Consider the following 14,197-nt stretch of genomic DNA (forward strand, 5'->3'; position numbering starts at 1 on the left):
TGTGAAAGTACACAGTGTAGGAAAGGTGATTATTAATTTATGTTATTCCTTACTCGAATTATTTTTTTCATTTCTTTATTATTATAAATAGTGTATATAAATCGAAGAAAAAACAGGAAAATACGCTGTTTTATTTAAAATTAATTAATTGGTGGAAGGGCAAAGCAGGATCACAATTAGAAGTTGCAACTAGTGCATAGAGTTTTAAAACCATATTGATTTTTCTTTGTTTCTAAATTTCTCTTAGAATTTCTGGATACTTGTTTTAATATCAGTCTTGTAATACAATTTTTATTAAGCTCAACATTTTAAACATTGGTGAAGATAAGATATACTACACCATAGAAATCGTTACTGTTAGTGTTCAAGTAAAGAAGAAAAGTATAGTGTTGAAAAAAGTTTAACCATGCCGGAAACCATAACTGCGTCTACATGACAGATATTAAGTAGTTACTAAAAATACCTAAAAGTATTAAATTAGTTCCGTTGCATGGATATTACACAGACAACTAGAACATTGTTTCAGTTTTTCTATAATTTTTGAACAATATGTTTTTAATTACAAACAAGTGAATTCGACAGTCTGATATTTAAAACTAATGTTTAACATTAAATAATACGAGTACAAGTAGGAAGGAAAAATTCAGCCGTTATATGATTTGTAAATTTTATATTAGTTTTAATTAATTCCCTACACTTCGTCCACCTCATAAAGCTCATTGAGAAGTGATTCATATGCTCGAAGCTTTCAATGTAATTTCGTGCATTTCTTGAAAAAGAATGATACACTTCAGTTATTTCTCTCTACATGATACATTTATTTATATGTTATACAATGTGCTTTTTAGTTCGTAAAAGAATTTACCTTCTAAGATGCTTGATTTTATTGTTCAATGCTTTCTTCTTTAAATTCTGCATTTCAAATAAAACTTCCCAGTCAATTCAGGTTTCTTATATAGAAGGCAGTTAAACGGAAGTAGAGTGAAGTATAGTTTCGAACAAAAGCCAATACCAATTAACAATTTCTTTTTGCAACAAAACTTCAGGATTGAGTGGGCCAATTTGAGTACTTATTGGTGATATTTATGGATCGCAACATTCAACTTCCAGAAATACATGTTCATATTTCAGAAATATGTTTTCTTCATTCTACATAAGTATTAATAAAGAACAGTGTAGGAATTATCAACTTCTGTTGAGTGACTGTTCATAATAATAATCATAGAAATTTGTAAGTAACCATCAAATCCGTAAATCACGCTATTATAGTTCATTCTTTTACTCGCACTGGCTGCAGAATATATTTGTAACTAACAATATAAATATATTTTTAAAAAAAGAGAAAATATAATTTAACTGTTTCGGTTTCAACGAAATGAAACAGATCTGCTTGCTAATTTTTAAGCACGACAACAACACTGAAATAAATATAGATTATACTTCTCCCTTTCCCGCACTGTGTTATTATTTTGTATCCACCAGAGACTGTAAATTCGATTCAGTTGTAATCGTTATTCCAAACAATTTTGATCCTTGTGTTGTTTTCAGATGCCAAATTAATACTGAAGATATTATGAATACAATAATTTCTACCTGGAATGTGCCAATGTGAAGTTCATTTATATATTTTTTCTTTCAGGTTATATTTTGTTTCTGTGTACGTCTGAGTTAATTTATTTGTGAATCTCTTTTCTTTTGTTACATATACGAACAATATTTTTTTTCGAACCCAATCCTTTTTTTAATGTTTCTGTTATTACGTTCTTGATTACTTTTTTTTGTTTGTTTGTTTGTTCGTCGTTCTGTTAGTTGTTTTGGCATGTTTCCTACCATGCCATCTGTTTTACGTTTCTAAAATGTTCTAACAAATCTACCTTGCATTTTTCCTGAATTGATCTGTGCGCCATTGCACGATTATGGTTGATATACAGTACAACGGTTTCGAGCAGTTGTGTATCAACTTTACAAATGAGAAATTGCAACAGTTCTTCAATCATCATATGTTTGTGCTTGAGCAAGAGGAATATAAGAAAGAAGGCATCGAATGGGCTTTCATTGACTTTGGCATGGATCTAGAGAAGTGCATTGAGTTAATTGAAAAGGTAAACTAGATGTTTTCTCACCGCATGTAGCCCTTCCAACTATATTTTCTATCCTTGTATTTCTTATTTATAACTACCTACATTTGGACGCTCTGGAAGTATTATTGGAATTTCATCCAAGCTTTCTGGTATCACAAGGACTGATTTTTTCGTACTCCGTACCTACCTTTGACTCTGAATTTTTCGGTAAATCAAATTATTTTTTTGTACTTTTTCCTATTTTTTTCATTCTTCATAATCACAATTTAAAAATTTCATTTTGTTAATTGGCATACGTGAAACAGTTTTAAAGTGTTCTTTTTTTTTTAAGCCAGCATCATCTGAGCTTTCCTGCAAATTCTATTAATATTTTGTTGTAATTTCGTTTGCTTTTATACGATTGTGTACAAACTGAGAAATTGTCGTGAATTTCTCAGTCTAGATCATTATATAATATATATATTCTATATATTATATAATGTTATGTTTTTAATGCAAAATAAAAAATCCAGGTAAGATTACAATTCCAAATTTCTGTCTTTCTCTTTGATCCTCCTAGTGTTGTTTTGTATTGAGCACGTCACCTGTTAATACATTCTTTTCCAGATGTATTTATTTTCTACACCTGATCATTGAACAGCACGTAATTTGTACGGTTTAATTCCTTACCTCTGTTGTTTTATTCAAACTTACAGGACAATTATCCTTTTATTTTTGATTTGATTTATTTATTTTTTACAATTAATTCCTTGTACTATTTCTAACAAATATTTTTATTTTATTTTATTTCTTATTCCTTTGACTGCAGAAGGTTTTAGTGTGGTGATGAGAGAACCTGAGGAAACTAAGGAAAATTCCTTTTTTTTAAAAAAAAAAAAATAAATGTCTTGTTTTGTTGATGATACCTTACTGTTGTCCAGTGTCTCTGGGAAATGTCACCTGTGCCCATGTTGTAATTGTCTATTCTCCATTTGTTTCTCTGCCTTGCCTATTGCCTTGGGACAGTTCAATGGGTTTGAGCAGCTCTGTATCAACTTTACCAATGAGAAACTCCAACAATTCTTCAATCACCATATGTTTGTCCTTGAACAAGAAGAGTACACGCGTGAAGGCATAGAATGGACTTTCATTGATTTTGGCATGGATTTGGAAGCCTGCATTGAGTTAATTGAAAAGGTAGAAAATATCTGCCATTGTGACGGTAATCATACATGTTCCCTCATTACTTCGTTTCATATGTACGTCAAATTGTGTGTATATGTGTTTGTGTGTAAAACCAATGTTTAGTCAGTGTAAGCCAGGTAAGAAAAACAACCTTTATAACTTTCCATTACTAATTAATATAATTCTTTCACAGCTTTCGTGGTCGTTCTCCCTCCGCGTTATTTCCTAAAGATACTGTTATGCTCTGGCCCTCTCATATGTTAATAATATTAATAATAGTAATCCCTCATTTCTATTTACTAATGAGACTATTCATAAATTTTATATATATATATATATTTAACTCTTCGTTGTTCTTTACAGAAGATAGATGTGACTAATACAAAGGGGTCTATTTTGTTCAGACATTTTGTTTTCTATACCACAACGTGCTTTTTGAGTACTTTTGTTATTTCTACAGCTTTTCCTTCAAATCTTGGGAATGAATTTATATAAGAAATCATTTTTTATACTTTATGTGGCAATTCTTTTTATAGTTGTTAGTTTGCGCCTCTCTGTCATTATTGATCTAGCTTAAACAGCGCAATTTATCTAACGTCCTTCGGTTCTAAATTAGTACGATCATTTTAGCTTGGATTCTCAAAACAACACATTTCAACCTTTGAACTATGTGTGGACCTTAATTTTTTCTTTGTAAATATTACGATAAAAATTTCATCTGTTGAATCTAATACCCAACTGTGCAAAACTAATCATTTTATATTTCAGTGCCCTGTGTGAACACTGAGTGTACTGTAACTGTTTTCCTCTTTTTTTTTTCCCGTAAAATAAATGTGAACATATCACATACATACATACAAACTCAAGTCACACTACGTTTTAATTTATATAATATTACTAAACCTTTCTGTGGTGTTTTTAGTTATTTAAACAGCTATGGGCTTTAATTTCATGCTTCAATGAAGCCCATTGAAGCTGATATGGCTTCTTCCTCGTGTTCCCGATAGACTGGGACATTACGTGTTGATGTGGTGTCTCTTTTATATGTGCTTGTCATTTCTGCAAATGACAAAACAAAAAGAAACACACAATTCAACTGTGTGTGCGTGTATTTCTGTGTAAAACCTCAACTGCTTTCCCAGTTTGTCAATCTATTTGTCGCAATAATCAAAATAAATGTATTATTCTCCTGTTCCTTACCACTACTTCATATGGTCCAGAAACCGTTTGGATTTTTTTTTTTTTTTGTATTAGAAATATTATTGTCGATCTATTTTCTTCTACTGTCTTTTATTTTTTGTATCTATGAACTGGTATTTTCATTCAGATAATAATAATAATAATAAAACAGCAATATTGTTAACAAATCTTCACTTAGTAAATATTTATTATCAAATCTTCTTTTCCTCTTTCAAAATTGAACTACTACTCCTCTCTGTGTGTGGACCAGCTCAATGGTTTTAATCAGCTTTGCATAAATTTTACCAACGAAAAACTGCAACAATTTTTCAATCACCACATGTTTGTACTCGAGCAAGAAGAATACGAGCGTGAGGGCATTGATTGGACCTTTATTGATTTCGGCATGGACCTTCAAGCGTGCATTGACTTGATTGAAAAGGTACAATCAACTTCATGCACATGCTTTCCTGCAATACCCATATGGCTGCTGATTGTGCACATATAAATACGTATATTTATCGCTCTTGCTGATGAAGAATAATGCAAATAATGATTTCGGTATATAATAGAGAGATATTTTTAAGAAGGTTTTTGTCGTTTACACTAGTTCAGAAAGTTTTACGGTTGACTACACTTTTCAAACCTCACTCAGTGATTTATAATAACACTATCCATGACTTTGGATTGAATATTGTAACACAAGAAATACTCACCAAAGCTTCAGCACACACTGTATTTTAAACTATAATGTGTTACAGTTTTGAATGTTTATCTTATCCTTCATCAGACACTATAGAACATAAATGAAGATAAAGACATATACAGGGTGGTAGGTAACTCCACCGATAAACTTTGGGAGGCGATTCCTTATACGAAATGAAAGAAAAAAGTTCTAATAAACATGAGCCGAAAAATGCCTCCTTCCAGAGTTATGATCCATTGAAAATTCGAAAAATTATTTTTCAAAACTCCCTAACTTAGAAACTATATGACCTATCCCAAGCGGTTTAAAGAATTACACAGGAACTAGTATGTTCTCTATCTAAATATCCATGTTTTACCACCCTCCGTTATCGGTGAAAGGAACTGTAAAAAGGAAGTTGAAGTATAGGAATACTCCTTTAAGTACTAGTGGTGCGTTCATTTCGCTGGTACTGGTGAATTCTGAAACATCGATATTTAGATAGAGCGTATACCAGTTTCTGTGTAATTCCTTAAACCGCTTGGGATAGGTTCTATAGTTTCTAAGCCAGGATGTTTTGAAATGTGATATTTCGAATTTTCGGTGGTTCATAACTCTGAAAGGAGACGTTTTTCGACCCATGTTTATTAGAACTTTTTTCTTTCATTTCGTATAAGGAATCGCCTCCCAAAGTTTGTCGGTGGAGTTACCTACCACCCTGTATATATGTATATAGTATCCTTATCAAAAAGTCTAAATTCTTTTGACTGAAGCCTTGAGCCAATCCCAACAGAATATAGACTTTTTCATAAGGATGACTATATATATATATATATATATATATATATATATATATATATATATATATATATATATATATATGTGTGTGTATCTTCATTTATGTTGTATAGTGTCTGATGACGAATATGGTAGATATCCGAAAAAAGTAATACATTGTAGTTTAAAAATACAGCGTGTATTGAAGCTTTGATCAGTATTTCATTTGTTCAGTGATTTATACTAAAAATTGATCTTTAAAAACATTTAGAAAGTATACAATATGAAATATTTGAAGCAGTTTGAAGAATGACTGTTAGTACAGTATCAAATCTGAAATTAAGATGAAGTTTGTTTGATATAACGATCATTATATCTATATCTATATCTATATCTATATATATATATATATATATATATATATATATATATATATATATATATATATACCAGCAACACAAAGAATACAGATCCGTGCTCTCTGAGGACAGATATTTGAGAATAATAATATGCGATATATCTCAAAGAGTAATTGGTCTCCTTTTTCTGGCAGCAACAGATTGTGAATTTTACATGTTCCTATTTTCTCAAATTTTAGATTCATTGAAAATCATTAGAAGTGTGCCTATGGTCAAAGTTGTGGAAAAAAACATATAAACTTGAAAGAAATGAATGTAAAAAAAACCTACGGAACAGACTTAGAAGTTCGATGCTCCCAGCCAGCTAGTTTATAAACACAAATTATTTTTAGGTCATCTTAATAAAGAACAACTTTTCTTACAGTAAAAATAATATATTGTGTACAGAAAGTGTTGATTAAACTAATTAGGAGCTAGTTGATATACGTTCAGACATTTAAAATTATAAAAAAAAAAAAAAAAAAAAAAAACGAAGTTAGCCAATATATTTAGATTCTCCAACTATTATTTTATACTACTGTTTCAATTATTGTAATTAATAACTACTTTAATCAACAAGTTCTGTACACAGTAGGTTGTTTCTGCTATGTGGAGAGTTGTTACTTAATAAATTATACCTAAAAATAATAATTCGTAGTTTATGAGCTAGCTAGACGGAAGCATCGAACCTGTAACTTTGTTTTAAAGATTTCTTTACGTTAATTATTTTTTCAGTTTATAAGATTTTTTTTCGTAAGTTTGACAGAAGATGACACTTCTAGGGATTTCGATGAATCTACAGTAAATATTTAAAAAAAATTGAAAATATTAAAATGAGGTAAATATTAAAAATGTAAAAAAAAACAGAACCTTACATTCTTTAAACAATAATATTTATATTTGAACTTCATAACGTCCCACTAAAAAGAAGTACCACAAGGAATCAGTGAATTTGAAACATTTTTACTTCTTTTATTAAATAACGTACTAAATAATAAATTAAATTACATGGCAATAAGCACTTACGTTAATAATACTTTCGTATAAGTACACTCAGTAAAACTCAAATGTTGACCCTTTGTTTGTTTTATTTCGTATACTAACTTGTTATTTTTTCTCCTCGAGTTCTCGAAATGTTGAATCAGAAAAAAATCGAGATAAACTACTCAAAATGGATTAGATATTTTGCAATTTGAGAAGAAAAATGTACAATCAATTGTGCAGCTTTGAAGAAAACTAATGTTTTGATATCCAGAAAAATGGATGTCGTTTTATCATGATGTACCAACCTAGTTTTAAGCTCAAATGCTCAAAACTTTTAGTTGATACAAATTCATTTTATATGTGTAAGATCAAAGCAAACAACAATATAAAAATGATAAGCAAATAATGAAAATCTGTGAAAGGAAAGGTAGCCTTGACATGTGTTTGTAGCCCCATCACTATTCGAGAACTATAAAAAAAAAAAAAAAAAAAAAAATCTTAATGTTAAAGTCTATGTTTCAATTCCCTTCGTCGTACTATAAGTTACTTAATACGACCAATTTTATTCAGTAATTGGTTGAAAATACCATTTCTGTAACCAAATCGTGCAACAACAGTCAATTGTGTTCATGAACAATTATGCTCATTTGATTTTTCGGAAATATGACACTAAAATTTTTTGAATAGTTTCTTTTAAAAATATAAACCTTTTTAACCAATCATGTTGGTTGATTAAGATGGCACAGGTCTGATAATAAGATATTATGTATAATCCTCAAATGTATTCTGAACATAAGTAATAAAACGACAAATACCTTCTATATATATCTCTTGTAAAAATCACTTTTATCGTAACTCCATCTTCTTTGCGAATACTGATGCACTATCTAGACAGTATAAAGTATTTTAACCTACTCAGTTGGAAAATTAACTGCTCATAGCTCTTGGAGCTTTCGCAGTAGAAGTTGCCTCAATTTCTCCGAGCTGATTAACCTGCATTAGAGTAAAAGTAGATTTTATGACATGTTTTCTGTTGCTTCTAATTTTTTTCGTGGACAGTTCCCAGTTCAGTCACTTAATCCCAAAATCTATAGATGGACGCTCTTTCTATTTGTAATATAAACTGTTAAGCTACGTAAATCATGGACGAACTTCAATGCAGAAATTTTCGTGGATATATCGTCGATGACGTTGTTTGATGACCATACCATATTATAGAGAATAAAAATCGATTCCTGGACTAAGATTTTATATGTATAACTATTGAGCAAAAATCCAGCTATCTTGAAGCTGAACGAAATGTAGAATGTAAGAATAACTACTGTTTAAGGGATACCTACCAGCACTTTTCGAGATTCCATGCTTCTTACATTTAATATTTGCTTCATATTCCCAGGTTTCATTATTCCAAATAAGTTTTAAAGTTACCTCAAAATGCTGGGTTATTTACCGGTCTCGAGTACTTCCTTTTAGTCTAGTTTTGTTAAAGTGAACAAAGTATAAACGTTTACTTAGGTACATTTTTATCTTTGAGTCATTACTCAAATTTTATTTCTAATTTATATTCGCTGTCAACAGTTCAAAATAAATAAATGTTAGAGCGATAGACATATTATAATAAATCCGATATTTTATGAAAAATACATTTTCGAATGTTCAATCTTAAGATAGGAATATTTTCCAACATCGCAATATTCATATCTTCGTAGTGTTCGATATTTACCTACAATTTGATTACTGTAACCTTCATGCTTTCTTACCCTACTAATTAATGTACAGTTACGTGGTTGGTGTTGCTTTACAGAAAGTATAATACTTAAGTTATGGACACTTTTTATTCGTTAATTTTAATTCTGAAACACTACTTTATGTTCTTAAACACTAATTTCCTTTATTAATGCTTCTTAAAAATAGACACTTTAATAGGTTCGTACCTTACTATGCTCACATAAAACTAATGCTTTAAAAAATTAATCTAATAATCTTTCCACATCACAACACTTCCACACATCTTGTCCATTAAAAGTTAATGCATAGTATATATGTTCTAATTAGATCTAACACTCTTTTCATGCTGCAGTTCAATGGCTTTGAACAGCTCTGTATAAATTTTACCAACGAGAAACTGCAACAATTTTTTAATCATCATATGTTCGTACTTGAACAAGAGGAATATGAGCGTGAAGGCATTGAGTGGCAATTCATTGATTTTGGTATGGATCTGCAAGCGTGCATTGAATTAATTGAAAAGGTATAAGTGCGTTTTATATCAAATATTTGACGGAAACATTAGTATATGCTGTTGATTAAATTAATTATGCTGTTATTAAGTATAAAAGCTTGCTTTCTATTTTAACTTCTTGTTTGCAAGTAGTATTTTGAAATGCATAAAAATTCAGATACTTTTTCATCTAACTTAAAAAAAACAATAAATTATGAAGATCGTAAGATTACGTTTTATAATATAATTTTGAGTATATGCAGGGTGTTTCAAAACAACTTCGACAACGTTTGGGAGGTGATTCCTAACACCAAGATAAGACAAAAAGTATACACCAACCTGTGTGCACAAATGCTTAATTTTGGAGTTATAGGGTGCTGAAAACACGAAAACACGAAAAAATGAACTTTAAAAGTCCACAACTTTAATACTATGGGACTTAACGTAGTCGGATCAAGACTTCGCTTAGGAACTTGTATGTGCCATATCCAAATATCCATGTTTAAGAGCCCTGTAGTACTTCCGCAACAATTTTTATGGTTGTTGCGGAAGTACCACAGGATTCTGAAACATGTATTTTGGATAGCGCACTAGTTCCTCAGTAAAGTGTTGACCCAACTACGGTAGGTCCCATAATATTAGAGCTATGGGCATTTAATGCTCATTTTTTCATGTTTTCTGCAGCCTATAATTCCGAAATGACGGATTTCTTCACCCAGGTTGGTCTATACTTTTTTCTTATCTTGGTGTCAGGAATCACCTCCCGAACGTTGTCGGTATTGTTTTGAAACCCGATATCTATCTATCTATATATATATATATAGCTTATATATCTTTCTACATATAAGGAGTGAGCCATAGAAACTTGAAAATAAGTAAATTCATCATATAATAATAATAATATAATACTTTATACAATAAATTTAATTAATACAGTAAAAAAAGAATTTGAACTACTGAAAATGGACTAATTTTAAACTATAGTAGTGAAATACAAACATCTGTTCAAGAGTTGTTTTCTTCTTTCTAAGATTCTTTTAACCCAAATGTCAGTCTAATCAGTGCATATTTCATTTTGTAAAAATAATCAATATTATAATATCTCCGTACATCTTAGCACTAAATATTTAACACTAATCGCCATAGCATCAATGTAGCAGTAAAATATGAGAAATATTCAGTAGTATTTCTTTTCTGTTCTACGTTATTTAGAATTTTACACTATCAACATTTGTGCTTTTTGTTATTTGTTTAGTGAAAGTCACACTCCTATTGTTAATTTCGTAGATACTTGTATCCGACCCCAAACCGTTATCTTTTCTTTTTTTATTTTATTCGTATCTTTTTTTGTTATTTTATGTACCTGGTCCTTAAGTGTCCATATATTGTTTTTATTGTGCTTTCATACGTTCTTTTCTTGTTCATATAACGCTACAACTGCTCCTTAATGTAATTGCTTGGTTATACAACAAGTTTACTATTGCTAACCATTCTTCTTCTAAAACCAGCAGAGCATGCTTTTGTGGTGCACATAACATCTATTTAGTAAATGGACATAAGAAGCTGATGTAAGTACAGCATTGCGAGAGAGACTGTAAGTATTTCAAACTATTATTTAATACCTTTAGTCACCTTATTTTTTTTTTTTTTTTTTTTTTAACATTAAGAACTCCCAGAGAATTATTAAAATGTTACTTATCATTGTTCACAATGTTTCAATAAAATACTTTTGTTATTATTTATTATTTATTACAAAAAAATCTTTAATATTGCTAATTGTGTGAAATTTTGAATTACATCTCATTTTAGTCTTATATAATAAAATGAATTTAGTAATTATTTTTATAATCAATTTTAAATAATCTTTTATAAATTATTTATTTCGATGTTACAATTTTACTACCAATGCTTTAGAGATCAGTGATTAAAAATGTTAACTGAATCAATCAATTTACAAATTTAAAGTAAAAAAAAAAAAAAAAGATCGATTTCTGACTCGTGTACCAACTCAATGTTTAATTTTATTGCATAGCCTATGGGTATCTTGTCAATCCTAGAAGAAGAGTCTATGTTCCCCAAGGCAACTGATAGAACCTTTGAAGAGAAGCTTAGGAACAACCACTTGGGCAAATCACCTAACTTCCAGAAGCCTAAACCACCAAAGCCTGGTCAAGCTGAGGCTCACTTCGCCATTGTCCACTATGCCGGCACTGTAAGTAACATCTTATACAACATATTTAGAGACTGATTGGCTTCCATATAGATGATTTTGGACATCTATTACAGTCCGCCTTTCCATCATAGGCTGCGTCCTATATGACGACAAACACTCTTGATTATTGTCCAACAGCGCAATTTCCACTAGAAAAGACTTCTTTGCTCGTCTATGAAGAGTATTTATTTTACTCCTTCCAGAGGCCGGATCATCGCGAGAAAAGATTGGTGTTACAGAAGTCCAAACATACAGTAATACATTGGGCTAGTATTAGGACTCTTCACTGGGATGTCAGTGAAGGGGATAGCAAGAGTCCTGGTCCTAGCTTCCATCTGTCTGTAGAATGAAACGACAATTTGGCTGTGTCACTGGATGCGATTCCAACATTTTAATGTCCACTCCATACAATGGGAAGATTTCAAAGTGGAATGCATCTGAACATACTCTGATATACGCAACATTGATTTTCAATTGTTGGGAACGCGACATAGCTTTAATTTTCCTCTCTAACAAAATTTAGCCACAAAATCATGAAACCGCGTGCATAGCTATCGAATAAAATTGCTTCGTATTTTTGCATCGACACTTCTGTATGTAATTGTTTGAACCTTTCCAGAATCGGCCAGATATATCTACGACTCACCTAAGGTGACTACAAAGTTCCAGCAGTCTTCCACCAGGTGGCGCTCGTACATTATATATATATATATATATATATATATATATATATGACACGGTTGGCTTTCAGCGCATGAACATTCACCTTTTGGACATTTTAAGAAATTTTGTGGATGGTGTTGTGCATGGTTGGTAGCAAGCTGTATCGGTAGATTCTCCAATGACGTCAATATTTTAATTCTACCCAACACAGATAATGTCAGCTTAACTTGGGTCCATTTCGTATGTGCCTGAATCGGATATACACAGTTCAGGGAGCGGTTCCGTTACATATCGTTGTACTATGGCTTTATAGTGGAAAACTCAACAGAAATTTCGTGTTCATGGCACTGTTTAACTATGCTGAAAAAGTGGACTATGCATCGGAAAGTGCTACAATGTAGCCTTCAAAGAACCAATTCACTTTAGGTGCATTGGATGTTGCACAACTTGACATTTTCGCTAACAGGCACATAACACACTACTGTCTCAGTGGTGCAACTTTCACGTTCCTGTACTGCGTCTATGTCGTACTGTGCCTTTTGCATTTCATCTATACGGAGGCTATCAGGTTCTGTAGCATCGACATCGTAATACATAATAAAATAATATTACTACTATTAGTGTAATCATTGTAGCAATTATAAGTGTTCGTGTGTGTTTAATCCATAAATTTCCCCATTTGCTTTAAACATATATATAAAAAACATATATTACAAGTTCAAATGCAGAGAGGGAGATTCAGACATGGAAAGAAATGACTACTTCTACTGTTACTAATTGAAATAGGAGAAAAATTCTGTATTTTTAAACACTGAATGGAATAATTCTCATGTAATGACATTGATTACTCACCATAGTAACTGTAAGAGAAACAATGACTACATATTTAAAAGGATTAAATACATGCGGATAATTGTAATACTAACTTAGACAAAGTTGCTACAGTTAGAATAAGAAGAAAACCAAATTACAGGATACTGAATGTATTATGCACCAAACATATGTGTTATAAATTGGAACAGCTGGTTAATTTGGTATATTTATTCGTATCTGTAGAATATTAACTTGGCAATTTTCATAATTATTTACCTACAGATTATTGATTATAATTTTAGGCTTTATCTCATTAATCATACCATATATTGTCATCTTGCTAAAGCAAACGCCAAAAATATAGGCGGGTTGCGCGCTACAAAAAATGGGTGGAGAGAGCAACAGCCAACTAGCAATCTACGCACTTGCCACATTTACATTTGTCTTGCTCAGTCACTGTCAAGGTTTCATGTTTCGCGCGCGTGTTGAAGATTGGTTACGGCAGAACGCAGGCTTTGAGCTGTGGCTAGGTAAACGGCTGTTGTCTGCTTACTCCTGCAACAGGAGGGGAAGGAGGTGGCACATGACAAGGGAGAGTTGACAACACCGAGCTGTAAGGTGCGCGCGCAACCCGCCTATATTTTTGGCGTTTGTTTTAGTGTCACAATGAACAGGTTAATGCGTGTATATTTCAGTATTGGTTTTACCTCAATAAGTGGCATAGTTCCCGTACAGCATCAATTTTTAGACTTACAAATTAATTGTTTTTTTCTATCTTTTTACTTCAAAAACACGCGCAAGCTTTTTGACTTATATACAGAGTGTTTCAAAATAACACGGACAACGTTTGGGAGGTGATTCCTGACACCAAGATTAGACAAAAAGTATAGGCCAACCTGGGTGCAGGAATCCGTCATTTCGGAGTTATAGGCTGCTGAAAACATGAGAAAATGAACTTTAAAGGTCCATAGCTTCAAAAAACTACGGTACCTACCATAATCGAGTTAAGGCTTTACTTAG

General features: G+C 31.5%; 1 protein-coding gene across 50 annotated transcripts in view; it reads left to right on the top strand.

The window, feature by feature from the left end:
• Positions 1 to 14,197, top strand: part of Mhc (myosin heavy chain) — a 99,053-nt gene that overhangs the window by 32,878 nt on the left and 51,978 nt on the right. For 24 of the 50 annotated variants that reach the window (XM_081750893.1, XM_081750864.1, XM_081750901.1 and 21 more), the window contains exons 13-14: positions 3,087 to 3,257; positions 11,522 to 11,701. In XM_081750893.1, the coding sequence (XP_081607019.1) occupies positions 3,087 to 3,257; positions 11,522 to 11,701 (351 nt within the window). Of the gene's footprint in view, positions 1 to 1,931; positions 2,103 to 3,086; positions 3,258 to 4,695; positions 4,867 to 11,521; positions 11,702 to 14,197 lie in introns of all 50 variants that reach the window. The other 26 variants (XM_081750870.1, XM_081750903.1, XM_081750899.1 and 23 more) reach the window with 3 other exon arrangements.

Source organism: Thermobia domestica, chromosome 3 (assembly GCF_964235325.1).
Source record: "Thermobia domestica chromosome 3, izTheDome1.hap1.1, whole genome shotgun sequence".
Classification (NCBI taxonomy): Eukaryota; Metazoa; Arthropoda; class Insecta; order Zygentoma; family Lepismatidae; genus Thermobia; species Thermobia domestica.